Source organism: Centropristis striata, chromosome 16 (genome assembly GCF_030273125.1).
Source record: "Centropristis striata isolate RG_2023a ecotype Rhode Island chromosome 16, C.striata_1.0, whole genome shotgun sequence".
NCBI lineage: Eukaryota > Metazoa > Chordata > Actinopteri > Perciformes > Serranidae > Centropristis > Centropristis striata.
Window position 1 is genome coordinate 2,745,527 of NC_081532.1, and position 26,831 is coordinate 2,772,357.

Below are 26,831 nucleotides of genomic sequence, written 5' to 3' on the forward strand. Positions count from 1 at the left end.
GATGAAAACGAAGGACATTTTCACTATAATTTTAGTTAGTTTTGTAACCACACAATACAGTTTCAGTTAATTATCATTATCATGTAACCTTTAACCCTTAAAACAAAGTCTGAAATCTCAAAAAAGCCTTTAAAGAAGTGAGGACCGGCCGAAATGTCCTCACTTTGCAAAAATGTCCTCACTCTGTTGGTTAAAAACATGTTCCGGTCCTCACTATGTAGGAAGTACAAGAACACACACACACACACACACACACACACACATTCTTGTACTTCTATCTTTGTGAGGACCCTCATTGGAACAGTGAATTCCCTTGCAAGGTTATAATAGTTTTGGATTTTTCATTAGTTTTAGTTTTATTTCGTTGTGAATTTTTGTTTTTTAAATTCAGTTAGTTTTAATGAGTTTTCAGACTGAGTTTGCTAGTTTTAGTTTAGTTTTTATTAGTTTTAGTTTTTTGTAATGGGGTATTTGTTGGGTGGGAGATTAAAAGAGGTCACAGTAAATTTAGCCTTTATTTCCTTTGTCTTATTCTCTTAATATATCTTCATTATGTCTGAAAAAAGCTGACAAAGACGAAAACGAAGGACATTTTCACTATATTCCTCCTCTTCCTCTTAGCCTTTTAATCTGTGAGGGGAATATCTCAAAATGAGAGCCGCTCCTCCCGCTTTTTATTTCGCTCCTCTCACATTTTTATTACGTGATAAATTGTAAACAACGTCCGACCTGAAAAGCATTCTGCTTTCTGACAATGTGTTTGGTTTTTGCCCCGCTAATGGGATAGCTAATCACTCCTTTTTCTTGTCAAATATTTTTTATTTTTTTACTCCTCCCTCCCTCCGTCTCCTCCCTCCTTCTCCTTCCTCCTCGCCTCCTCAAGCTGTGCTCACATTATCTTGGTGTGCAGACAGGAGTTTGGGTGGGTGGCGGGGGTGAGTGGCAAACGTCCTAATTACTGAATCGGTGATTCATTCGGCAGGCGCACTGAGTCCTGCAGCGAGAAATGATTATTGATTGAAGTGGTTTGGACACATGCACTTACACACAGACATTTCTCTCTCACACACACACACACACACACACACACACATCACACACACACACTGTTTAAGTGGGATGAACAATATTTGTGTTAATCATGTCTTGTTGTAATTGCAGTGTCTGGAGTATGATTAATCTGATGTCTTTGTCTTTCTGTAATGAGATTTGACTGCGCCAGAACGTCTTTGAGCGTTCCTTTTTTGCATGTGCAGACACACAAACACTCACACACACACACACGGACACACACACACACACACACACGGCCTTTCTCTAATAATTAGATTTGTTTAGTGTGGGGTTTGATTGCTCTAAACAGACTGACTTTAAACAGAGCTGTCAGAGCTTGTTTGGAGCTGTAGGCGTTCCTTGTTACCGCTTTGTGTTGACTGTTGCCTCTGGTTTTACAATATAATTGACTACGCGACGGCCGGGCTTTGACGTTACCTGCTGCACGGCGCGGCGAGCCGCTCGGCGGGAGTCCAACGGGGAGTTTGAGGGTTTGATGTGAAATGGGATGTTTAGTCATGTTGACGTTTCTGTTTCTGTTTCTGTCTCCGTAGTTTTTCAAAGGAACTCTGGGCCTGCAGCCTGGGGACTCAGCTCTGTTCCTCAATGGGCTGCAAATAGATCTGGACACACAAGACATCTTCAGGTACACACACACACACACACACACACACACACACACACACACACACACACACACACACACATTCTTGTACTTCTATCTTTGTGAGGACCCTCATTGGAACAGTGAATTCCCTTGCAAGGTTATAATAGTTTTGGATTTTTCATTAGTTTTAGTTTTAATTTCGTTGTGAATTTTTATTTTCAAATTCAGTTAGTTTTAATGAGTTTTAAGAGTGAGTTTAGTTTAGTTTTTATTAGTGTTAGTTTTTTGTAATGGGGTATTTGTTGGGTGGGAGATTAAAAGAGGTCACAGTAAATTTTGCCTTTATTTCCTTTGTCTTATCCATCTTCATTATGTATAAAAAAAGTTGACAAAGACGAAAACGAAGGACATTTTCACTATAATTTTAGTTAGTTTTGTAACCACACAATACAGTTTCAGTTAATTATCATAATCATGTAACCTTTAACCCTTAAAACAAAGTCTGGAATCTAAAAAAAGCCTTTAAAGAAGTGAGGACCTGCCAAAATGTCCTCACTTTGCAAAAAATGTCCTCACTCTGTTGGTTAAAAACGTGTTCCGGTCCTCACTATGTAGGAAGTACAAGAACACACACACACACACACACACACACAATAATGTATTAATATACAGTATATCATCATGCAGTTATGCAGCTGTGTAGCATCTCTTTTGATCTATTTCCAACTTAAAGATATATGCATTTCATCAGCCTCTTGCAACTTATAAATATATTATTTAACATCAATATACTCATTACTGCATATTAGAATTTCTAGAATTTTTAGATATACAGATATTACAGACTTTTTAATTTAATTTTTAATGGCAAATACAGCTAATGAGCCCTGGATCTCTCACACACGTAGTCAGATATCAGCAGTTATGTTGATACTTTCTTGCTCACATTTATCCCTTGATACACACACACACACACACACACACACACACACACATACACACACAGTCCTGTCACGATCATTTTTCTGAACTCAATATATTGTCGTTTACATGCGTGACTTGCTGTGCTTTTTCGTGTTGTATTTAAAGTAATGCTGCAAATATTCCAGCTGTTTATATGTTATTTTAATAATAAAATAATATGATACAAAATGATTATCTGATTGCAATGTTTTGTTAACAGAGCCTGAAAGTCTATTTTATTTGTTTTGGTTGTAGTTTACTTATTTGTGTTTTATTTATCTAGGATATTTGAATATTTCTTTTCCACATTTCAATTCCAATGTTCAATATTATCGACATTTAAAAATGAATTGCTGTGGAAAAGGATGTATTTATTATGCTCTTATATCTTATTATAAAACGAAAATGACATTCATACAACAATACTATCGTTTATCGTGTTAGTTTCTGGGAAAAATATATCGTCCTACACTGCAAAAAGGTGTTTAGTCTAAAAACCAGATAAAAACTCTAAATCTGAGGGAAATGATCTTGCTGCATGGACAGATAATTTACCTTGACAAGATTTCTTAAATTAAGATTATTAAATCTAGAAATAAGCATGTTGAACACTTAAAATAAGAAATTAACTCTTAAAACAAGATAAATTATCTAACACTTCTAAATCCAAAGTTTTTTTTTATCTTGGTAAGAAACAAATAATTATCAGGTCACTCTGCTCGGGCCAGTTCATCACTGCTGGCAGCTTTAATTTATTATTTATTTTAAGTGTTCAACATGCTTATTTCTAGATTTAATAATCTGAATTTAAGAAATCTTGTCAAGGTAAATTATCTGTCCATGCAGCAAGATCATTTCCCTCAGATTTACTGTTTTATCTGGTTTTTAGACTAAACACCTTTTTTGCAGTGTAAAAAAATGTGTTATCGTTACACACACACACACACACACACACACACACACACCCCTCCCCTGTACTGTAGCTGACCCCACTCTGGCTGGTGTCCCTGCAGTGTGTTCGAGGTGCTGCGTAGCGAGGCCAGGGTGATGGAGGGTCTGCGCTCGCTGCACATCGACTCGGCCTACATCCACGACATCCTGAAGCTCAACGTGCAGCCCTCCGACTCCGACTACGCTGTCGACATCCGCAACCCGGCCATCAGCGTAAGAAACCACGTCACCACAATCCTGCACTTTAACCCTTATTAGGACACTCATTGAAATACTTGCAAATTCCAAATTTCAACCCTAGACAACATTGGAGGATATTACATACAGCCAGAATGTGTAAAAAAAAAAAAACATACGAAAATAATATTTTGAGAAAAAAGTTTACGAGAATAAAGTGGCAAATCTACAAGAAAAAAATGCGTAGACTTATGAGATTTAAAGTGGTGAATCTGGGAGAAAAAAGTTGCTTTTTACCCACTTTTTTCTCGTAAATCTGCGACTTTTTTCGTGCAGATTTGCCACTTTGATCTAGTAAATTTGCAACTTTTTTCTCGAAATATTACCTCAAGTTACCAAATATAGTTCTTTGCCTAATAAAGGGTTAAAATGTAGCACCAACAAACACTGATGTTGGAGGCTGGGGGGTTCAAACACAGTTTTACTGAGTCAGTTCTTGTTTCTAGGGCTGCAACTAACGAATATTTTTATTATCATTAATCTGTCGATTATTTAACTTTTAATAGATTAGTTGTTTGGTCAATAAAATGTACAAAAATATCAATGAGTGTTTCCCAAACCACAAGATGACGTCCTCAAATCTCTTGTTTTGTCCATAAACCAAAGAGATATTCAGTTTATGGTCATAAAGGAACAAAGAAACCAGAAATATTCACATTGAAGAAGCTGAAATCAGAGAATTTGGACTTATTGTCTTTAAAAAAAACTGCTCAAACCAATTATTCAATTATCAAAATAGTTGACAATTAATTTAATAATCAATTATTGTTTGATTAATCGAATAATTGTTGCAGCTCTACTTGTTTCCACACACAAACCTAGAGGTGCTGGAATTCTGTAATACAACTTTTTAAGATATGGAAATAAAGAATTGTGCAATAATCTCCCTAAAAAACAACATTTGGATCCTTGGTGGGAGAAAGCCAAATTACAAGTGAATAGCTCCTCATCCTGTGCCCGTCGTAACTTAACCCTATAAAGCCTGAACCATGAAATAATTGCCAGAAAATTCAATTTTTGTAAAAGCTGAGTGCTTATTAACCTGCTGACGAATTTTAAGAAATAAATAAATTGCATATATGAATTCTAATTTGTATCATATTTGATACATCAGGTCTTTTTGTGCATTTTGTTGCTCACAGTTTGTTTTTCTCGAACTAACAAAAACATATAAACCCTCACATATTTAACCTATTAAGACTTTGACTTTTCCTTTTTCCTCAAACATGCAAAATACATATTTTTTCCATATAACACAACATCATACATCTGCTGATATGAAGTTTTTTAATGCAGCAATAACTGATCCACTCGTGGAACCTGCATATCATTTTTGCTACATCTGGTATTTTTGTGCAATTTGTTGCTCAGTTTGTTTATCTTCAACACATGTATACATCAGGTTTTTGATGATGTAGAGGTCTCAAAAATAACTGTATCTAATATGATACACTTGGCTTTATAGGGTTAATACAATTCAAAGTACTGCATAGAATGCATTTCAGCAAAACTAGCAAAGATTTTTCCTGGCAGTAGTGAAGCTTACAAAAGATGTGCCTTTGTCCCAGCTGGCTTAGCCCAGACTTTTTGGCAGACTGACCTAATGTCTTTCCTTAAATTAGAAAAAAACTAATTTTCACTCTGAGGGTCATTTGAAAAATTCTCTACTACATGGCAGCGTCTTATCTCATATTTCGATAATGTAGCTACAACTCCTATGGTGTCGGAGTGAACAACACTTTCTGTTTGTTTTTGTCCAGCTGTGCTCTGACATCAGTATGAATGTATACATGTAAGGTGGTTGATGAGATATTCTGTTTGAAAAGGGAAGACCAACTGGGGTAAGGGTGGGATAATGTTTTGTATGTTTTCTACTTTTTTGTTTGTTTCTTTGTATGCTTGTTTATTTGAGGGGGAAAAAATCATGCTATTTATCTATTTATAAAGGTCATGATGTGTTTCAATAAACAGATTTATAAAAAATTTAAAAAACAACATTTGTTAAGTCCAGAAAGATTTTAATGGTGCAACAAAACTACAATCAGGTGCATCATTTAAACAAAATTGGAGCCAATTCAAGCATTTTGGATTTATCTCCCATTTATGTCTCATTTATATCTGCAACACCTGGCAGCTGATGTAACAGCTGTTATATGATAGCTGGTAACTACTTAGTGAGGGAGTCTAAATATCTTACTTTTGTGAGTTTCAGTGATGCTGCAATGATCAACTGATACAAATCAGAAACAGTTTTCATCATCAGGGGTTGAAATATTCCTCTTCTTTAACGTGTACCAAATAGTCAGGCGGCTAAGCTAAATAAAGGGGACACGCTGGACAAAAGCACCAAATTTTTTCCACATGCTCTCTATCATCATAGGTTTCAATTTTTGGTAGGAGCCACTTCATCAAGATGGCCGATCCGAGATGGCACCCATATGAAGTCTATGAGAACCAATATATCTTCTAAGTCACTCAGAAGGTCAATCTTGGTGTCAAAATCTACATTTTCTGGGTCAAATAATCATTTAAAGCTGTTGAGAATATCACTAGATGATTATTTGATCAAATGGAAATGTTCATTTTCACCCAGACTGGTAGGCAACTTGCTTCAAGTGCTGCAGCAGAGAATCCTGAGCTGAAAATGTTTGGAATCTAATAATTATGTAAATACATGGCCAAAATGAACATATCTATTTGATCATCTAGTGATATTCTCAGTAGCTTTAAATTATTCTTTGACCCAGAAAATGTAGATTTTGACACCAAGATTGACCTTCTAAGTGGCTTGGAAGATATATTGGTTCTCATAGACTTTATATGGGTGCCATCTCGGATCGGCCATCTTGATAAAGTGGCTCCTACCAAAAATTGAAACCTATAGTGATAGAGGGCATGTGGAAAAAATGTGGTGCTTTTGTCCGATGTGTCCCCTTTCTTCCCAAATCTGGTCCTAAACCGCCGGACTAAAAGAAATCATCTGTTCCATGCATTCGATTTGAGTAAAAGAACAAAAGTATTGTCATTAAAAGTACCAAATACATCAACTTGAGCTTTCCTAAACTTGTGCTGGACTTTGTTTCTTTTCCTCTGACATTAAACAGCCTAAACAATAAATAGCTTAACAGAAAAAGATAAAAGGAAAATTAATAGACAATGAAAATAATTGTTGGTTGCAGCTCTCGTCTCCAGCCATCAGCAGTAAAATGTAATTTTTTATTGGTCCCTAATCTGCTGAGCTCAGTCTGCTCCTTTCAAACATTTCCTCTTCAATTGTCTTTATTTTGTGTTTAGTGGATTAACAACCTGGAGACGGACCACCGCTACAGCTCGTGGCCGTACAACGTGCAGGAGCTGCTCAGACCAACGTTCCCCGGAGTCATCAGGCAGATCCGCAAGAACTTCCACAACCTGGTTCGTCCATACCTGATTCATCAGCCTCTTGTAGATCCACATCGATATGTGGAAAATCACCAACATTTACTGTGTGTGTGTGTGTGTGTTGCAGGTGATTATTCTGGACCCGACTCTGGAGAACGCTGCCGAGCTGCTGAGTGTAGCAGAGATGTTCTACGCTAACAACATCCCACTGAGGTTTGATGTCTTATATACACTACAGGTTAAAAGTTTGGAAGCAAGATCAAATTTGTACAAAAAGAGATCATAGTTTCATTGCTAATAAGAGTCACTTATTAGAACACATTTTTACTCTAATTATCAGGACTTTGGTTTTTTATTGCTTAGACTTTGTGTTTCCTTCTTTCATTAATGTATAAATCTGGACCCTTGTTTCCTTTGTCAGAGATAGGAACACAGTTGAGATTTATTGGGATTTTTGTCTCCAAACTCTCAAAAGCCAAAGAGCTAAAGTGAATAATGCAAACTGTGATTTGTTTTTTTTACTTTTGCACTGAAATTGTGACTCTTCCAAATCTTCTCAACCCTAAAACTAAGCCCTTCTTTTCTATTCTTAACATTTATTCACCAATGGTCTGATAACATCAATGTTTACCTAAAAGTCAATGGAGGAAAATGGTTCAATTCAATGAAAGTAAAGTCTGATCATGAAGTAAACACATCCAAAAATCCAAAGAATCCATACTGGTTTTTAAGAGTGTGAACAGAAAATTTAAGTTGCTTCCAAACTTTTGTTATGGGGGTATATATATATATATATATATATATATATATATATATATATATATATGTAGTGTTTATAATACACGTCATTGTCCGGCACCACTAATTTAGACCTGCTAATCTAGTCCATACATTTGAAATTAAGTTATATTGGTGAGATGTCTAAGTTTGAATCTGATCCAAATCTTACCAAAACATTATTCTACTGATTATTTTGCAGACAAACCTTGCAACCTGCCCCCTAAAAACAAAAGGTTAATAAATATGAAAAGGAGCGCTTGGAAAGGAAATAAGCAGTGGTGCAAAAACGTATTCAGATCCCTTACTTAAGTAGTAGTTTTAAGAGTTAATTTCTTATTTTAAGCGTACAACATGCTTATTTCTAGATTTAATAATCTTAATTTAAGAAATCTTGTCAATGTAAATTATCTGTCCATGCAGCAAGATCATTTCACTCAGATTTAGATCAGTTTTTATCTGGTTTTTAGACTAAACACCTTTTTTGCAGTGAACAGAACAGCTGTCATTTTGCTCAAAATAAAGAAAATATCTTATTTATTCAAATTAGAAGTGCATATTTATTTATAAAAACTGTCCTATTGTTATTAAGATTCCTGTCCAGTCACGAGATGAATAGTGAAATTAAATCCCATCCCACAGGAATCACCCAAAAAATCAGCTTCTAGTAATGAACTGTAAACAGAATCAGAAGACTAGACAAGGATACTTTAGTGGGTTTTAAAATGGATATGTTATATATTTGAGGTTGTATGTATTTTCTTGTAAATATGTGTAACGTTGGTGTAAAGATGTTCAAGAAAACACACTTTTCTGCTGCTCCGCAATTACTGCAAAAACCGTGAAAATCAAAAAAGACGCCGCAGAGCAGTTGCAGTCATTTGGGACATGAAGGTAAAATCCATTTTAATTTAGGAGTTTTCTCAGGCAGGTTTCGGGGAGACCTTTTGATACCTCGCTGCATGGGGCATCTTGGGATGGTCCGGCTGTCTGAATACCAATGAGGCAGACAGCATGCACTCTGCATTTTAACCGTCCACTAAACACACACGAGTCTGTTTTGAGAAGTTTGTTTGGTGTGTGTTGCAGGATCGGGCTGGTGTTTGTGGTGTCGGACGAAGACGACATCGACGGGATGCAGGATGCAGGCGTGGCGCTGGTCCGAGCCTACAACTACATCAGCGACGAGGTGGACAGCCAGAGCGCGTTTGAAGCCGTCATCTCCGTGAGTCCACCGTCACAAACACTGATCAGGGCCACATATTTTGAATTAGGGGTGACGAAGCTGTCAGCAAATGATTTCAACTCAATGAGTTATTTTTACACTCCATGCCTTGACCCAAATGTGTTTTATTTAAACATTTTAACCCATTTAAGCCGGGAAAGCATTACCGCATTTCTACCATTAAAGCCAGGAAAGCAGATAGGTCGTTTTGTAGTATTTGTAGTTTTTTCGGTCTCTTGGCCAATGAAATGCATCAGAATACATGTGGGAGTGTCGCAATGCAACATGGGACTTTTCCAGAACTGAAATCATCACCAAAAAAAGACACAAAATGACAAAAAAAAGACACAAAATGACAAAAAAAAGACACAAAATGACAAAAAATTACACAAAATGACAAAAAAAAGACACCAAATGACTTAAAAAAGACACCAAATGACTTAAAAAAGACACAAAATGACAAAAAAAAGACATTAAATGACAACAAAAAAGACACAAAATGACCCAAAAAAAGACACAAAATGACCCAAAAAAAGACACAAAATGACCAAAAAAAAGACACAAAATGACAAAAAAAAAGACACAAAATGACAAAAAAAAGACACAAAATGACACAAAATGACAAAAAAAAGACACAAAATGACAAAAAAAAAGACATTAAATGACAAAAAAAAGACACAAAATGACCAAAAAAAAGACACAAAATGACAAAAAAAAAGACATTAAATGACAAAAAAAAGACACAAAATGACCAAAAAAAAGACACAAAATGACCAAAAAAAGACACAAAATGACCAAAAAAAAGACACAAAATGACCAAAAAAAGACACAAAATGACAAAAAAAAGACACAAAATGACCAAAAAAAGACACAAAATGACCAAAAAAAGACATTAAATGACCAAAAAGACTAAAACACATGAACACTTTAACACAGTGGAGACAGAGCTGACTTCCAAAATGATTTGTCTCGAGACCCCAATTGGGGTCGGGACTAACAGACATTAATCCTCTGTTTTACCGACGATGTTTGTTGCTGAAAGTGGGGGGGACGGATCGGGATCACTATGAATCTGGGGGGGACATATCCCCCCGTCCCTTGAGCCATCTGCTCACATGCCCCTGATCAGGAACAGAGTTTGGCACATAGCTCTAAAAACGACATCTTTTTGCCACTTTTTTCCCCTAAAACTTCCTCCACCTTCATCTTCTCCTGTCTTATTTCCCTTCTAGATGTTCAACCGGGTGGCTATCGGTGGGAAGCTGAGTGTCGGTGACGTGGTGAAAGTTCTGGAGAAACGGTTTCCCTACGTGGAGGTCAGCAGCGTCCTGGGAGCCGACTCCAGCTACGACAGCAACAGGAAGGTGAGAAGAGTTCAATGATGTCACTACCATCCTCTGGTCAACTCATCAGTTAAAAACAACATTTTTACCTTTTCGTTTTTTAGAATTAGAAGTTTTTCATTAGTATTAGTAGCCATTTTCCATGGTTTTCTTGATAATAGAATAGATTGCATTTATTGTCACTATACATGTACAATGAGATTTAAGAGCTGACTCCAAAAAGAAGTGCGACAATAAATAAAATACATAAAAATATACAATATAAACAAAAACATACACATACTTAGGCAAGTAAATGTAAAGAAAAAAAAAAAAGATATACTGTAAAACATAGGCAAGAAAGGGAGGTAAGGTGCACAGTCTTCAATTCAATTTGCCAGACAATTAACCAAACTCATTATCAAGTAAAACCATGTTAAATGTCTAGATATCAGCTCTTAAATTAATCTCTTATCAGCTATTTTTGTTGTTATTATCATATTTTTCCAAACAAATTAACCTTTAGTTGTACCAGGCATTAACATGAACAAGAAATTGAAGAAAACAAGGCTGGTCTAATGATATTTTTTATGACTGTATACAGGAATTTACAGGCAATCTGACTTCAGGACATATACTTTTTGCTTTCTTTTTATTAGTGGAAACATACTGTATGATACAGAGTTCAAAAGTGCAGTTTATTCCATTTTTCCATAGTTACAATAAACACAAACAGAACAAAGAAAACAATCCCCCCATCCACCTAGAAAGCTGTAATATTCAATTATGAATATACTCTATAGTACATCAGTCTCACAGTTGGACTAAGGTGCAACGTTAATTAGATAGACAACAGAAGGAGAGAGACAAGGGAACAGTAAAATAAATAACATAGTCCAGATGGTAAAGTCTCATTCAGGGGGTAAGACAGACAGATTATTAAAATATGAAATAAAAGGCAAAGTTATCATTGTTATCAACTTCTAAGTGTGTATTTAATCCTCCTGGGCTCCTTTTTGACCCCAAATCATTTTCAACATACGATTAATAAAGGTTAACTTTCATAGAATTGCTTGAAATTTTCAGCATATGTGCCCCTCTGCATCCTTTGTAGATAATATACATTTATAAATGTAAATTTACTTTCTTCATACATTTTTACATGTTTTTATACATTTCTATAGCACCCATGGTCTTCGTGGGCCAAAAAGGACCCCATGACATCAGACTGGTTTTAGGACATGTAGGAAAAAAATATTACCAATTTTTTTTCTTCACCTTTTAAGGCAACTCATGATCAATAAATTAAGATATAACTTTCATATTTTTTTCATTATTATTGGTCAATTTTAGACAAATATACAGACCTCATTTCAAGAGAAAAAATAATCAAACCTGAATATTTTTTAAATAGTTATAGTGAGAAAAAAATGTCTTTATGGGAATGCACAGAGTAGGTTATGTCAACTTTTAGTGAAACTTATGTTTTGAAAACATTGTTCACTTTTGATTATTGGCAAAAAAAATAAAAAAATCACAGGGGTCAAAAAGGCCCCATGACATCAGACTGGTTTTAGGACATGTAGAAAAAAAATATTACCGACTTTCTTGTTTCACCTTTTAAGGCAACTCATGACCAACACATTGATATTTAATAATAATATTTTTTTCATTATCATTGGTCAATTTAAGTCAAATATACAAGCCTCATTTCAAGACAAAAAAATAAAGATAAAACCTGAATATTTATTTTAATATTTATAGTGAAATAATAATTTCTTGATGAAAAAAAAATATTACCAAGTTTTTTTTTCACCTTTTAAGGTAACTCATGACCAACAAAATGTATATATAATTTTCCTTTTTTTTCCCATTATTATTGGTCAATTTAAGTCAAATTTACAAAATTAGAAAAAAAAGAGTAATAAAACCTGATTATTTTTTAAGAGAAAAAAAATGTCTTGATGGGAATGCACAGAGTAGGTTATATCAACTGTTAGTGAAAATGCTGAAGTTAGCAGGTGATAGCTTAGCTTAGCTTAGCTTAGCTTAGCATTAGGAATAGATAAGGCATAAGACTGTGATATGCATTGTTTTTCAGGTGGTAGTAAACTGATGCAATTAAAAGCACCACCAACCCTTTGTGTGTCCTTCCAGGAGGGGCGGGCGTACTACGCCCAGACGGGGGTCGGCCCGCTGCCCGTCGTCATGTACAACGGCGTCCCGTACCAACGAGAGCAGCTGGACCCCGACGAGCTGGAGACGGTCACCATGCAGAAGATCCTGGAGACCACCACCTTCTACCAGAGAGCTGTCTACCTGGTCTGTTAGAGCACACACACACACACACACACACACAGTTTATAGTATACTATATATATAATAGTTTTGGATTTTTCATTAGTTTTAGTTTTAATTTTGCTGTGAATTTTTGTTTTCAAATTCAGTTAGTTTTAATTAGTTTTTAGAGTGAGTTTGCTAGTTTTAGTTTAGTATTTAGTTTATGAAATGCTTTAGTTTTAGTTTAGTTTTTATTAGTTTTAGTTTTTTGTAATGGGGTATTTGTTGGGTGGGAGAATAAAAGAGGTCACAGTAAATTTTGCCACACAATACAGTTTCAGTTAATTTTCAGTTAATTTGAAATCTAAAAAAAAAAGCCTTTAAAGAAGTGAGGACCGGCCGAAATGTCCTCACTTTGCAAAAATGTCCTCACTCTGTTGGTTAAAAACGTGTTCTGGTCCTCACTATGTATGAAGTACAAGAACACACACACACACACACACACACACACACACACATTCTTGTACTTCTATCTTTGTGAGGGCCCTCATTGGAACAGTGAATTCCCTATCAAGGTTATAATAGTTTTTAATATTTTTTATTAGTTTTAGTTTTAATTTCGTTGTGATTTTTGGTTTTCAAATTCAGTTAGTTTTGTGTTTAATATTTTTATTGATGTGTATACAAAGAAAAACAGAGGGACATACCTACATCAGGGTACATTGGTGTCGACATTAAACATGTTGTACACATCCTTAGATTTAAATTGTATAATTTTAAGAACAAACAACGGTCACATAAAACGAAACCAAATAGATTATACAATATTTAGATAAATTCAGTTAGTTTTAATGAGTTTTTAGAGTGAGTTGGCTAGTTTTAGTTTGTTTTAGTTTAGTTTTTATTAGTTGTAGTTTTTTGTAATGGGGTATTTGTTGGGTGGGAGATTAAAAGAGGTCCCAGTAAATTTTGCCTTTATTTCCTTTGTCTTATCCATCTTCATTATGTCTGAAAAAAGTTGACAAAGACGAAAACGAAGGACATTTTCACTATAATTTTAGTTAGTTTTGTAACCACACAATACAGTTTCAGTTAATTATCATTATCATGTAACCTTTAACCCTTAAAATAAAGTCTGAAATCTAAAAAAAAAAGCCTTTAAAGAAGTGAGGACCGGCCGAAATGTCCTCATTTTGCAAAAATGTCCTCACTCTGTTGGTTAAAAACGTGTTCCGGTCCTCACTATGTAGGAAGTACAAGAACACACACACACACACACTCACTCACACTTTTAATATATACTGAGGCCAGGGAGAGTTTCATTATCACGTCACGATTCAACACTATTGTTTTATTAAGGTTTAATAAAAAAAAGTCAATAAAGAAGACGTGGATTTGATAGCCAACATTATATTCGTCTTCAGGGCAAAATCAATTTTAACTGTAGCCAAAATAAAAGAATTACTGCATTTCTGTGCAGACAGAAGAAAAAAAAGTGTATTGATGATAATTTAATTTCCTTGCATAAATGCTGTAATGAATCAGTTCTTTCCACATATTGCAGATAAGATCCACAATCAATTAAGTGAAGATATTTTTTGATCATGCAACAAAACTTAAATTTAATCTCATCAGAAACCACAGTGATTATGGCAGTGGGTGTATTTATTTGTGCATGTTTGTTTTTCCAATTTGCTGCAAAATAGAGTTTAAATGGAAGAAGACTGAAATGAGAAGCTGAGCTCCAGATGATGTTCTTTTTGGGAAAGAGAGTTAATTTTTACAAGTACACTCTCTTGGATTGTAGCGAGTAATAATTTTTCTGTTTAGCTGCATCTCTGTAAATGAGCCATCTGCCGTGTTTTCCTGGTTTAATGCCGTTCCAGCGTTCCGAGGAGCCAAATGTCTGAATTGTCTTTTCCAAAAAAACAAAACAAAAAAAGACACTGTTTTGTAAGGTCCCAAAGCACAGCGAGAGCAGCACTGTGTGTGTGTGTGTGTGTGCGTGTGTGTGTGTGTGTGTGTGTGCGCGCGTCCAAATGTGTGTGTGTGTATGTCTGTATTTGTGTGTGTGTGTGTGTGTGTGTGTGTGTCTGTATTTGTGTGTGTGTGTGTGTGTGTGTGTGTGTGTGTGTGTGTCCGCATGTATGTGTGTCTGTATTTGTGTGTGTGTGTGTGTGTGTCCGCATGTATGTATGTCTGTATTTGTGTGTGTGTGTGTGTGTGTGTGTCTGCATGTATGTGTGTCCGTATATGTCTGTATTTGTGTGTGTGTGTTTGTCCGCATGTATGCGTGTCCGTATTTGTGTGTGTGTGTGTGTGTGTGTGTGTGTGTGTGTCCATATTTGTGTGTGTATGTGTGTGTGTCTGTGTATGTCTGTCTGTGTGTGTGTGTGTGTGTGTGTGTGTGTGTGTGTGTGTGTGTGTGTGTGTGTGTATGTCTGTGTGTGTCTGTGTATGTCTGTATGTCTGTGTGTGTGTGTGTGTGTGTGTGTGTATGTCTGTGTGTGTCTGTGTATGTCTGTATGTCTGTGTGTGTGTGTGTGTGTGTGTGTGTGTGTGTGTGTGTGTGTGTGTGTGTGTGTGTGTGTGTGTGTGTGTGTGCGTGTGTGTGTCCATATGTGTGTGTGTGTGTGTGTGTGTGTATGTGTGTATGTGTGTATGTGTGTGTGCGCATGTGTGTGTGTCCAAATTTGTGTGTGTCTAAATGTGTGTGTGTCTCTTTAATTCAGCCTCTCCTCTGTTTCTGTTTCTCTGGTCAACATGTTTTCAGTCGTCACTCTTGTTTTCTCCGTTTTAATGTTTAATCCGACTCGTTGGAGGGAAACTTTTGGGTCGATACACAAGCTCTGCAGTGGAAAAGCTATTAAATCTTGAAGTGGCTGTCTTAACTGTGACTAAAAGGATGAAAAGGAAGTAGACAGAGAAATCCTGCATCACTTTTTGGCTCAGCAGGAACAAATTATTCTTTTTTTCCTCCTCTAATATCCTGATGTGTGCTCCTGTATCCTGCAGGGTGAGCTGGCCACGGATCATGACGTGGTGGACTTCATCATGAACCAGCCCAGCGTCGTTCCTCGCATCAACCCCAGAGTCCTGTCCACCAGCAGGACCTACCTGGACCTGTCTGACACCAGTGAGTCACATATGGACACTAAGGATTTTACCTGATTCCCACACATTAACCCATAAGAACCCAGACCCAGTAATCCTTAAAGGAAAATGATGGGGGATATACCACAGACAAGGTGGACCACATAGACACATTTATGATGTTTTTTAAAAACAGTCTTTAAATGTCAAAGATCTGTGATGTGACATAAATGTTCCATTGGGCGTTTATGGTTTTTATGTTCATAATATTTGTTTGTAATATTTTAAAATAAAAAAATCTGCATCTCCACAACATGTATCAAAATTGTGACATTAACCCATTGAAGCCTGGAAAGCGGATATGTCGTTTTGTAGTATTTGTATAAGCTCTCAAATACTTTTTGAATTTCATTTCTATCTGCTACAGAGGCTGAAAAATCTATTATTTAGTAGAAGCGTTGACACTTCTGTTGAATTTCCAGAAAAACTTCAGGTTTTAGGGGCTGATTTTAAAATCACCCAGAGGTTTTACAGGAAGTTTTAGGCGTCAATGGGTTAATAGTGCTGTTTAACAACTAATTATTTTTCAGATTTTTTCTTAAGTAGCATAATCGATAATAAATAAAAACAACCATGTGCCTTTTTGTTTGCATCTCCATAACATATATCAAAATTGTGACTTTAATTTGTTCAGGAAATATGGTCAAAACAAGTTAAATGCAATACAAGACACCTTATTAATGGATTAGAATTGTTAATGGGTTTAAACGTTTAAACATATTTTCTCATATAAGTATATATAATCTTTTGCATTTTTGCTACAGGAGCTACAGTTTGTTTTCTTTCTCTCCTTACAGACAACTTCTTCATAGATGATTACGCTCGATTCTCTGTTCTGGACACCAAAGAGAAGAGCACCGCCGTGGCCAACAGCATGAACTACATGACCAAAAAAGGTACATGGGTCTCTCATATGATCGCTGGTCATATTAAAAAAAAAAAAAAAAGAATGAATGAGAGAGAGAGAGAGAGAGAGAGCGAGAGAGAGAAGCTTGTGGAGTTTGTTGTTGTTTCTAGTGAAGATAGTTTAGTCACCTTCAAGCTTAAAATCTCTCTTTATGTATTCTCCTTCTGTCCTCTCCTCCTCCTCCTCCTCTTCCTCCTCTTCCTCCTTTCCATGTGGTTTTAAATGTCCCTGCATCAGGGATGACCGCCACCAACCGGCATGGTAATCATACTTTTCCTCCTCATTATTCCCTCTCCTCCTCACTTGCTCTTTTTTTTTATTTCTGTTTGTGTGAAACTCCATCAACGCTGGCAGCGTTTGTGAATCCGCCACCACTCGTCCATCTGTGTTTGGTTCCTCAGAGGACTCAAATGACTAATTACACATGTGATGATTGTGTCTGAGGGTGAATATAATAAATGTGATTCTCAGTAACTGCTCACTACGTTCTAACATCCTTTCTTCCATCTTTAGGAGAGCATGTGTCATTTGTTGTAGCTGCATGAAGAATGACATGTTTAAAGTTCGATTTTGTAGATTTTTGTAGTAGACGATAGGGCTGGGCGATATATATCAATATAAAGAAAATATCGATATGTTTTTAAATGTGATATGGAATTAGACCATATCACATATATTGATATAGTTCAATTTTTTTTTCTATCTTTATATTTAAATTCTGCCCTTACTAGGGTTTGTCATATTTACTTATTTTGTAATGTTCGTTATTCTTTTGCCATATAAATATATTTATTTCAGATTTTTTTTGTTAGACTATTTTTATTTAAGATTTTTATTTTATTTAAATGTGCACTTTATGGAGCTTTAATTAAAAAAAGAAGAAAATATTCTTTTCTCATATAAATATATTTATCACAGAAAAAAAATGGCCTATTTTATTTCATAGGCTATTTTTAATAAATTTTTTTTTTTTATGTGCATTTAATGGAGCTCTAATTTTAAAAAAAGAAGAGGGAAGAAAATATTCTTTTCTCATATAAATATATTTATTTAAAAAAAATATATATTTATTTTTTTTAAAAACATTGGCCTATTTATTTCATAGGCTATTTTTATTTAAGATATGTTTTTGTTTAAATGTGCACTTTATGGAGCTTTAATAAAAAAAAAGAAGAAGAAAATATTTTCTCATATAAATATATTTATTTCAGAAAAAGATTGGCCTATTTTATTTCATAGGCTATTTTTATTTAAGATATTTTTTTTATTTAAATGTGCACTTAATGGAGCTTTAATTTAAAATATGTTATACAGTATTTATGTTCACTTAAATAAACAGTTTTAATAAAACTACTTGTCACATGTCATATTTGACTTTGACTGAACATTTGCTCTCTCTTTGTGATAAAAATATCGGGATATATATCTTATATATCGATATTCAGGCTAAAAATATCGGGATATGACTTCCATATCGCCCAGCCCTAGTAGATGACATCAAGAATGTATTTATTACTTTTTATGTTTTTTTTTCTTGCAGCCCAGTATGCTGCCCACAGAACTTATTCCCAGTTTACCAAAATCCCCACAGAAACAATATGTCTTCCCTCCTTTGCCTGATAAGTTTTTCATGTGTTGCATCACCTCAGTAACCAGTTCTGACTGTTTCTGTTTCTCTCTCTGTGATTGTCAGATGACGGATACATCCGACCGGTGACCTTCTGGGTGGTCGGAGACTTCGACACGCCGTCCGGACGTCAGCTTCTTTATGACGCCATCAGACACATGGTACACTATGTTGTTGTTTTTTCTGTGATCTGTTTCATTCTGAAGAGTCAGCTTTTTCAAAACCAACATGGCTCAGTTCAAAATTTTGTTTCAAAACAAAACTTCTCATCTCTTCTCTGACATGATTTTGACAGTCTTTATTTAGAACCACATTTTAATAGCACACTACAACAGTCATCACCGTTTTGATAATTGGCATTGTGATCCAGATTTTCATATTTTTATCTAGTTATAAACAAATGAACAGAACTTTGGGGTGTTTCCATCTACAGCAGGGGTCTCAAACTCAAATTACCTCAGGGCCGCTGGAGGCAGTATCAAAATGACCAAAAAAAGACACAAAATTACTAAAAAAAATTACACAAAATGACAGAAAAAAAACTAAATTACTTAAAAAAGACACAAAATGACCAAAAAGGGACACAAAATTATTTTTAAAAAGACATAAAATTACCAAAAAAAAAAGACACAGAATTACCAAAAAACACACAAAATGATTTAAAAAACACACAAAATGACCCAAAAGACACAGAATTACCAAGAAAGACACACAAAAAAAGTAAATGCATAACATGAATAAATAAATACAAATGTCTGTAGCAGTTGGGCATCATTCAGTTGTATTCATTTCACTGAGATACAGTAGGGAAAAAAAAAACATTTTAAAAAGGAAGTCAAATAAAAAGTGGACGTTTCTTCAGCTTGTTACCTTGACAACATCTGGTCTTAAAGGTCTGATGAACATCTTTCCCAGTGTTTCATAAATATTTCTAACTTTAGGTTGAGAGAAAAAGTGACCTTTTCCATGTTATACATATCTATATTTCCAGCTGCCAGTAATGAACCTGATGTTCAATAAAAATTTCAACCCAATCCAGTAAAAAAATAAATATAAAAAGCAGTGGGTTGAGGCTCAGAATACAAATACAAAGAATTGCAAAAATGATGCAATTTAGCTCAAAGGGCCAAACTTTAAAAATTCATAGCTAAAAAAAAAATTTTTTCATGTTGAGCTCAAGGATTTTGCCTTGCTGCCTTGAATTTAATAGAAGTTTTCACATTAAAATCCACAACATACACCAGGGGGTCTAGGTGAGTTGGTATGGACCTCAGCGTGATGAGAGACTTTCTCTACACCAACTTATCATAAGAACAAATATTGAGTAATTCCCAAAAAAAATGTTAAACTATTCCTATATTTCAGTTTTTCTTCACCAGAATATCTCAAAGTAGAAATGCTATTATACGTTAGGGCTGGGCGATATGGAACAAAAGTCATATATATATATATATATATATATATTTTTTTTTTTTTTTTTTTTTTAAATCAAAGCTCCATAAAGTGCACATTTAAATAAAAAATATCTTAAATAAAAACAGCCTATGAAATAAAATAAGCCAATCTTTTTCCGAAATAAATATATTCATATGAGAAAAGAATAACGAACATTACAAAAGAACTAAATATGATAAACCCTAGTAAGGGCAGCATTTATATATAAAGAAAGGAAAAATTTAACTATATCGATATATGGTCTAATTCCATATCAAAAAGACACAAAATTACCAAAAAAAAAAATCCATTAAGTGCGCATTTAAATAAAAAAATATCTTACTACAAAAGAACTAAATATGACAAGAGCAGCATTTATATATAAAGAAAGAAAAAAATTTAACTACATTAATATATGGTCTAATTCCATATAAAAAAGACACAAAATTACCAAAAAAATACACGAAATTACTAAAAAAAAACACAAAATTACCAAAAAAATACACAAAATTACAAAAAAATACTAAAAATTATTGAAAAAATATATCAATATATCGCCCAGCCCTATTATGCGTTTATTTTATTTTCTGCTGTTTTGATATGACAAATCCTTCACTTCCAAAACTTATTTCCATCCCAACAGAAAACCAGCAACAACGTGCGACTGGGAATGATCAACAACCCGTCGGTCGCTCCGTCTGCAGAGTCGAGCCGCGTGGCCCGAGCCATCTGGGCCGCCATGCAGACGCAATCCGCCAACAACGCCAAGAACTTCATCACCAAGATGGCCAAAGAAGACACGGCGGCCGCCCTGGAGAAGGGAGTCGATATCGGGGAGTTCGCTGTCGGGGTGAGGGAGGACCAAGCTTCATTTATCATCATTTAAAATATGTTTCTGGGACATTTTGCCCTCGTCAGGCTCCGGGACTTAATTAAAAACACTCACCCCTCCTGATTTTATTTTACTCATAATTTTTCTCTTTTATCAGCTGCCTACAACTTGTGTGTCTCTCCTGCAGGGTATGGATGTGTCACTGTTCAAGGATGCATACGAGGGTCCCAAATACGACTTCCTGCTCTCCCACGCTGCCTACTGCCGAGACGTGCTCAAACTGAAGAAAGGACAGAAAGCAGTTATCAGCAACGGAAGAGTGAGTCACAGTCGCTTGTTTCTTACTGTTTAAGGAAGCTGCAGTGAAAATATGGATACATCTAGAGATGTTCCCATACCATTTATTCCCTCCCGATACCGATTCCGATACTTGTGCTGTGGGTATCGGCCGATACGGAGTACCGATCTGATACCGGTATGTTATTAAAAAAAAATCATACTACGCCTGCATGACTGTAATATGATTATCATTGTGGTAAGGCCTGGCTCAGGTTAAACCCTTTGTAAAACATGAATAAATACAGCAGATTCAAGCCATTTTTTAAAAAATAAAACAGTGTTGAAAACAGTAGTGCAACAGCAACTTAAATAAATAAATCTGGGGGTCCGGGGAGAACATTTTTGCCCTAAAAGCCTAAATTTGGTGCCTCTCGCACATTCTTACACCACTATTCCATCTGAATCATTGCATATTTTAGAGAATTATTGTAAAGGAGAAAAAGGGTTCTTCTATGTTTTATTTAAGGCGTCTTATTTTGACAGTCTTCTTGTAAATTCTGTGGTGGACTCTGCTAACACATCCATGTGCTCTTATTTTGACAGCTACATGTGTTTGACTGTAGTAACATTAAAATAAGCCAGCAATTCTTGAAACGAGCATGTTTTGGTGATAGATAATGCTTTTGAAATAACATTCAACCTACATGAAACAAAAACTCTCAATTGGAGCCAATATTTTAGGTAGCAGCTCAATATACTCAACAGGTGAATAGCTTGAAAAGCATGAAAAAACTCACAATGTCAATCCTAAAAACAAGTCTTTAAATAATAACATAATTAAATAAGCACATAATAATAATACTAATAATTAAATCAGCACATAAAGCTATGGTCAGTAGGTAAATTATACTCTAAACAATATAATTAACAGAATTAGGGTTCTGTTTTATTTAAGGCATCACATTTTGTCAGGGTTTCTTGTAAATGCTGTGGTGGACTCTGCTAACACATCCATGTGCTCTTATTTTGAAAGCTACATGTGTTTGCTTTTATTTAGAAGGCGGGTCTAACCCGTTCTTACCATAACGCTGTATGGTGTGTTTAATTTACACTCAAAGTCAGAACTTGAAAGTCATAACTTGGAGCTCGGAACAACGTCGAAAATTCTGACATTCATGCAGACCTTGAACGCACCATTAGCAGCCAGACTCTCTATGTGCGCTTCAATGCAACGTGATTCCGATAGTTTGTATTTATGGATACTATGTGACTGTTTCCAGATCATCGGTCCTCTGGAGGAGGACGAGGTGTTTAATCAGGACGACTTCCTGCTGTTAGAGAGCATCATCCTGAAAACATCTGGAGAGAGAATCAAAAGCAAAGTGCAACAGTTTGGGATCGAAGAGGACAGGTAGTTTTATTTCCCCTCATTACATCTGCAGTTTAGTTTAGTTTAGTTTAGTACTTGGTTAACTTTTTTATTTCTCTCAGGGCCAGCGACCTGGTGATGAAGGTGGACGCTCTGCTCTCCTCTCAGCCCAAAGGAGAAGCTCGGGTAGAATACGGCTTTGCAGATGACCGCTACAGGTAAAGTTGTAATACATGCACATAAGTTATATAAGCTCGCCTCCTTTCCTCTGGAGACGAGACCCTGTGGAGCTTTGCTGCACCTCCACATGGGTTTACACTGTACAGCTGCATCTCAATGAGTTAGAATATTATAGAAAAGTTTATTTATGTCAGTAATTCAATTCAAAAAGTGGAAATAACACATTATATATAGGTCCATTACACACAGAATGAAACATTTCATGTCTTATTTATTTAATTTCTTCTAATTATAATGATTATGACTTGCATTTAATGAAGACCTAAAATTCAGTGTCTCAAAAAAATTGATGAAATTTTAAAAAGTGTTTAATGGTTTCCTTTTGTTTTCACATGGGACTCCAACGCTCTTCTCCTCTCATTTTATGTCTTTTCTTTTGTAATTCTAGTCTTTTATTTGTTCAATTAACTTTTTTTTTGGGGGGTTGTTTCATTTCTTTTGTGGTTATATCATGCCTTTTTTTTTAACGTTTTACGTTTTTTGTTTTTTTTGGTCATTTTAATAATAATAATAATAATAAGATCACAATTATTTCACACAATGACTCATTGACTTTGGTAGCATCATGAATTACTGAACTTACTGAAAAACTTTTTTTTAAGTGGATTTCTTGAACTTAACTTACTTAATTAAAATATAATTGAACTGAAAAATAATACTTAATAATAAGTGTACATAATAAATGTTAAAAATTAATTAAATAATATTTAGAAATGGTTATGTTTGAATTGTTAATTTAAAGATAATGAATAAAAATCAGTTATTAATAATAATAATAATAATAATAATAATAATAATTTTATCTGTAATGCACTTTACATTAAAGGAAATCTCAAAGTGCTACAGGTTAAAAGCCTAACAGTGTATTTATAAAAAAGGATAAAACAGCTAAAAACTGAAGAAAAAGTATAAATACATACATACATACATAGATACACAAGCTAAAAACCATCTGGACGGGAGGAACCAAAGGTTTTGCTAAAAAGGAAAGTTACTTCAAAATAGATATGTATGTATAACAGAATGTGGCACAATAATCATTATTTGTGTTTAATCTGCTTTGTTTATTTGCTGATAATCTGTTTTTTTTCTGTCTCAGTGCTGTGAAGATCCGGCCGAAGGAGGGAGACGTGTACTTTGATGTTGTTGCCGTGGTGGATCCAGTAACCAGGGACGCTCAGAAACTGGCTCCTCTCCTGCTGGTGGGTTGTTGTTGTTTTTAATACTTTATTGCAAGGTTTCTTACCTTCACAAACATAATCAGTCATTTCGTTTTCTTGACAATATTGTACCTTGCATTTTTTTCCCTTTTTTTTTCTCGAGGTATATATTCACAAAGTAAATAACAAAACATAGGGTAAACAGACAAAGATTTATAAGAGGCAAACTGGTATTTCCCAAATGAGTATCTCAAAGAAAAGAAATGAACAACAAACAAAAAAACAACAAAAACAAAAAATAAAATAAAATATGTGTGTGTTAGTGTTGGGGTGGGGACCATTTAGTTCATCTCCTTAATTTGCCTTTCTTTATAGTATAACTTATTCCAAATATGTATTTGTTCCCTATTTCTAAAAGTTAGTCTTTCCATCTCTAAACTTTGTTCTGCTGTTAATAGCCATGCTCTTAATTTTGGTGTATTTGATTGTTTCCATGCTTTAGTCACCTGCTTCATGGCGGTTACTCTCAGTAAATTAAAAAAAATAAATGTCCTTTGCTCTTATCTTTCCTTTTGAATAAATACCTAACCAAAATGTCATACTCACTTTCCATAAAAACTCCCTCCAGTATTTTGATTGTGAGATTCTGAAGTTTTCACCTGATGCTGTGCACTGCTGGTGGGTTTGATGCGGTCCCTCGTTGGACTCTTTCTCACTGATCCGTCCAGCTGATATATTTGACCTTTGACCCCGTCCACAGGTTATTTCTAACCTTCTGTCTCGTCTCTCTGCAGGTTCTGAAGCAGCTGGTGAACGTCAACTTACGGGTCTTCATGAACTGTCAGTCCAAACTGTCAGAGATGCCTCTCAAGAGGTGAGAACAGAACATCCTAGTTATATCACTATCAGGGTCCAATATCCTGGTCTTTCTTCTTTCCCTGGCTGGAATTTTAACATTCTCCTGCTAAATGTGGGTGAAATGTTTTTACTTTAAGCCACTGAGGCCTAAAACGGCTGTAAAAACTGCCTGTAAAACCTCTGGGCGATTTTAAAATAAGCCCCTAAAACCTGAAGTTTCTCTGTAAATTCAACAGAAGTGTCAAGGCTTCCTATTAAATAAAAGATTTTATAACACATATTTATAAACCTTTTAAACATCTTATTTATTGCATTTAAGCACTTTGTAATGACTTTATGAACTTGAATGATTATGGATTCGTATGAAACAAAAACGAGCACAAATAAACTGTCTCAGAGACAGTTACAGTGTGCTTAGGACTCCTGTTCTCTCAGAAATGAACTTCTAATCTGTGTTATAGATTCAGTTTGATTTGATCATAATTGACAGTGCTCTCTAGTTTAAATATCTGCTTTTAAGGAAAAGGAGATGACAGGTTGCTCTGTATATTGTAGATAAAATGTGTGAAGTTTGCTTAAAAATTGGGAGGAAAAACAGAAAGGACAAGAAGACAATCCAGGCACTCCAAGATATAAAAGTAGATAAGAAAATATAAGAATATAAGGGGGGGTTTCTTGTTAAAAACCATATTATTTCTATTTAAAAATGTTATTTTTCCTATATTTTGGAGTACCTGGATTGCCTTCCTGTCTATGTTGTTTTTTTACTGACTTTAAAAGGACTCTGCTGCATAATTAGAGACACTTTTTTCTGTTTACTCTCTATTAACAGAAGCATTTTCAGAGATTAATTAAACAGAGATACATTAAACTAGTGCTGCAACTAACGATTAATTTCATTATCGATTAATCTGTCGATTATTTAAACGATTAATTGATTAGTTGTTTGGTTGATAAAATGTATAAAAATATCAATCAGTGTTTCCCAAACCACAAGATGACGTCCTCAAATCTCTTGTTTTGTCCACAAACCAAAGAGATATTCAGTTTATTGTCATAAAGGAACAAAGAAACCAGAAATATTCACATTGAAGAAGCTGAAATCAGAGAATTTGGACTTATTGTCTTTAAAAAAAACAACTCAAACCAATTATTCGATTATCAAAATAGTTGACGCTTAATTTAATAATAGATTATTGTTCAATTAATCAAATAATTGTTGCAGCTATACATCATTAAACTGTGGTGATTAGTGTCTTCTTGCTACAGGAAATATCATTTTTAGATGCATTTGGACATAAAATCAGTTTGAAAACCATGTAAAACCAACTTTCCAGATGCAACTTTTTCCAAAGTTTGCGTAGTTGTTGAATTTAAAATGCATGGAAGAGTCTGAAAACAACTTTTATTTGTTTGCAAGGAAAACTCTACAGGGCAGTTTTAACTTTACTGCTCGTTATTTTAGTCCAGTCTGTCATAAAGGATATGAAGAAACCAGAAATATTCACATTTTATTGTCTTTAAAACCAACTCAAACCAATTATTCAATTATCAAAATAGTTGGCGATTAATTTAATAATAGATTATTGTTCGATTAATCAAATAATTGTTGCAGCTCTACATTAAACTGTGGTGATTAGTGTCTTCTTGCTACAGGAAATATCATTTTTTTAGATGCATTTGGACAGTTTTAAAACCATCTAAAACCAACTTTCCAGATTTTTTTTCTGCAAAGTTTGCATAGTTGCTGGAATTTAAAATGCATGGAAGAGTCTGAAAACAACTTTTATTTGCTTGCAAGTAAAACTCTACAGGGCAGTTTTAACTTTACTGCTCGTTATTTTAGTCCAGTTTGTTCTGTTAAGAAAGTTTTTGTTTGCTGCTTTGGCTTAAAGGCGTCCAGAAAACTACAAATTATGTCACCTAAGTCTCTGTATTCTCTTCCAGTTTTTACCGCCACGTGTTGGAGCCGGAGGTGGCGTTCCAGACCGACGGCAGTTTCTCTCCGGGGCCCATGGCCAAGTTCCTGGACATGCCCCAGTCTCCTCTCTTCACCCTGAACCTGAACACTCCCGAGAGCTGGATGGTGGAGTCAGTGAACACTCGCTATGACCTGGACAACATCTACCTGGAGGAGGTGAAGCAATAACTCAGCCTGGGTTCAATCAGCAGCGCT

At 35.0% G+C, this 26,831-nt stretch overlaps 1 protein-coding gene across 1 annotated transcript in view; it reads left to right on the forward strand.

Moving 5' to 3' along the window:
- Window positions 1-26,831, forward strand: part of uggt1 (UDP-glucose glycoprotein glucosyltransferase 1) — a 77,604-nt gene that overhangs the window by 34,658 nt on the left and 16,115 nt on the right. Inside the window, exons 11-27 of the mRNA XM_059353432.1 lie at window positions 1,608-1,699; window positions 3,637-3,787; window positions 7,106-7,225; window positions 7,320-7,405; window positions 9,059-9,194; window positions 10,427-10,558; window positions 12,674-12,838; window positions 15,812-15,932; window positions 16,747-16,845; window positions 18,550-18,644; window positions 20,561-20,767; window positions 20,937-21,068; window positions 22,309-22,439; window positions 22,520-22,615; window positions 23,737-23,839; window positions 24,592-24,671; window positions 26,603-26,792. Coding sequence (XP_059209415.1) covers window positions 1,608-1,699; window positions 3,637-3,787; window positions 7,106-7,225; window positions 7,320-7,405; window positions 9,059-9,194; window positions 10,427-10,558; window positions 12,674-12,838; window positions 15,812-15,932; window positions 16,747-16,845; window positions 18,550-18,644; window positions 20,561-20,767; window positions 20,937-21,068; window positions 22,309-22,439; window positions 22,520-22,615; window positions 23,737-23,839; window positions 24,592-24,671; window positions 26,603-26,792 — 2,136 coding nt within the window. The remainder of the gene's footprint in view (window positions 1-1,607; window positions 1,700-3,636; window positions 3,788-7,105; window positions 7,226-7,319; window positions 7,406-9,058; window positions 9,195-10,426; window positions 10,559-12,673; window positions 12,839-15,811; window positions 15,933-16,746; window positions 16,846-18,549; window positions 18,645-20,560; window positions 20,768-20,936; window positions 21,069-22,308; window positions 22,440-22,519; window positions 22,616-23,736; window positions 23,840-24,591; window positions 24,672-26,602; window positions 26,793-26,831) is intronic.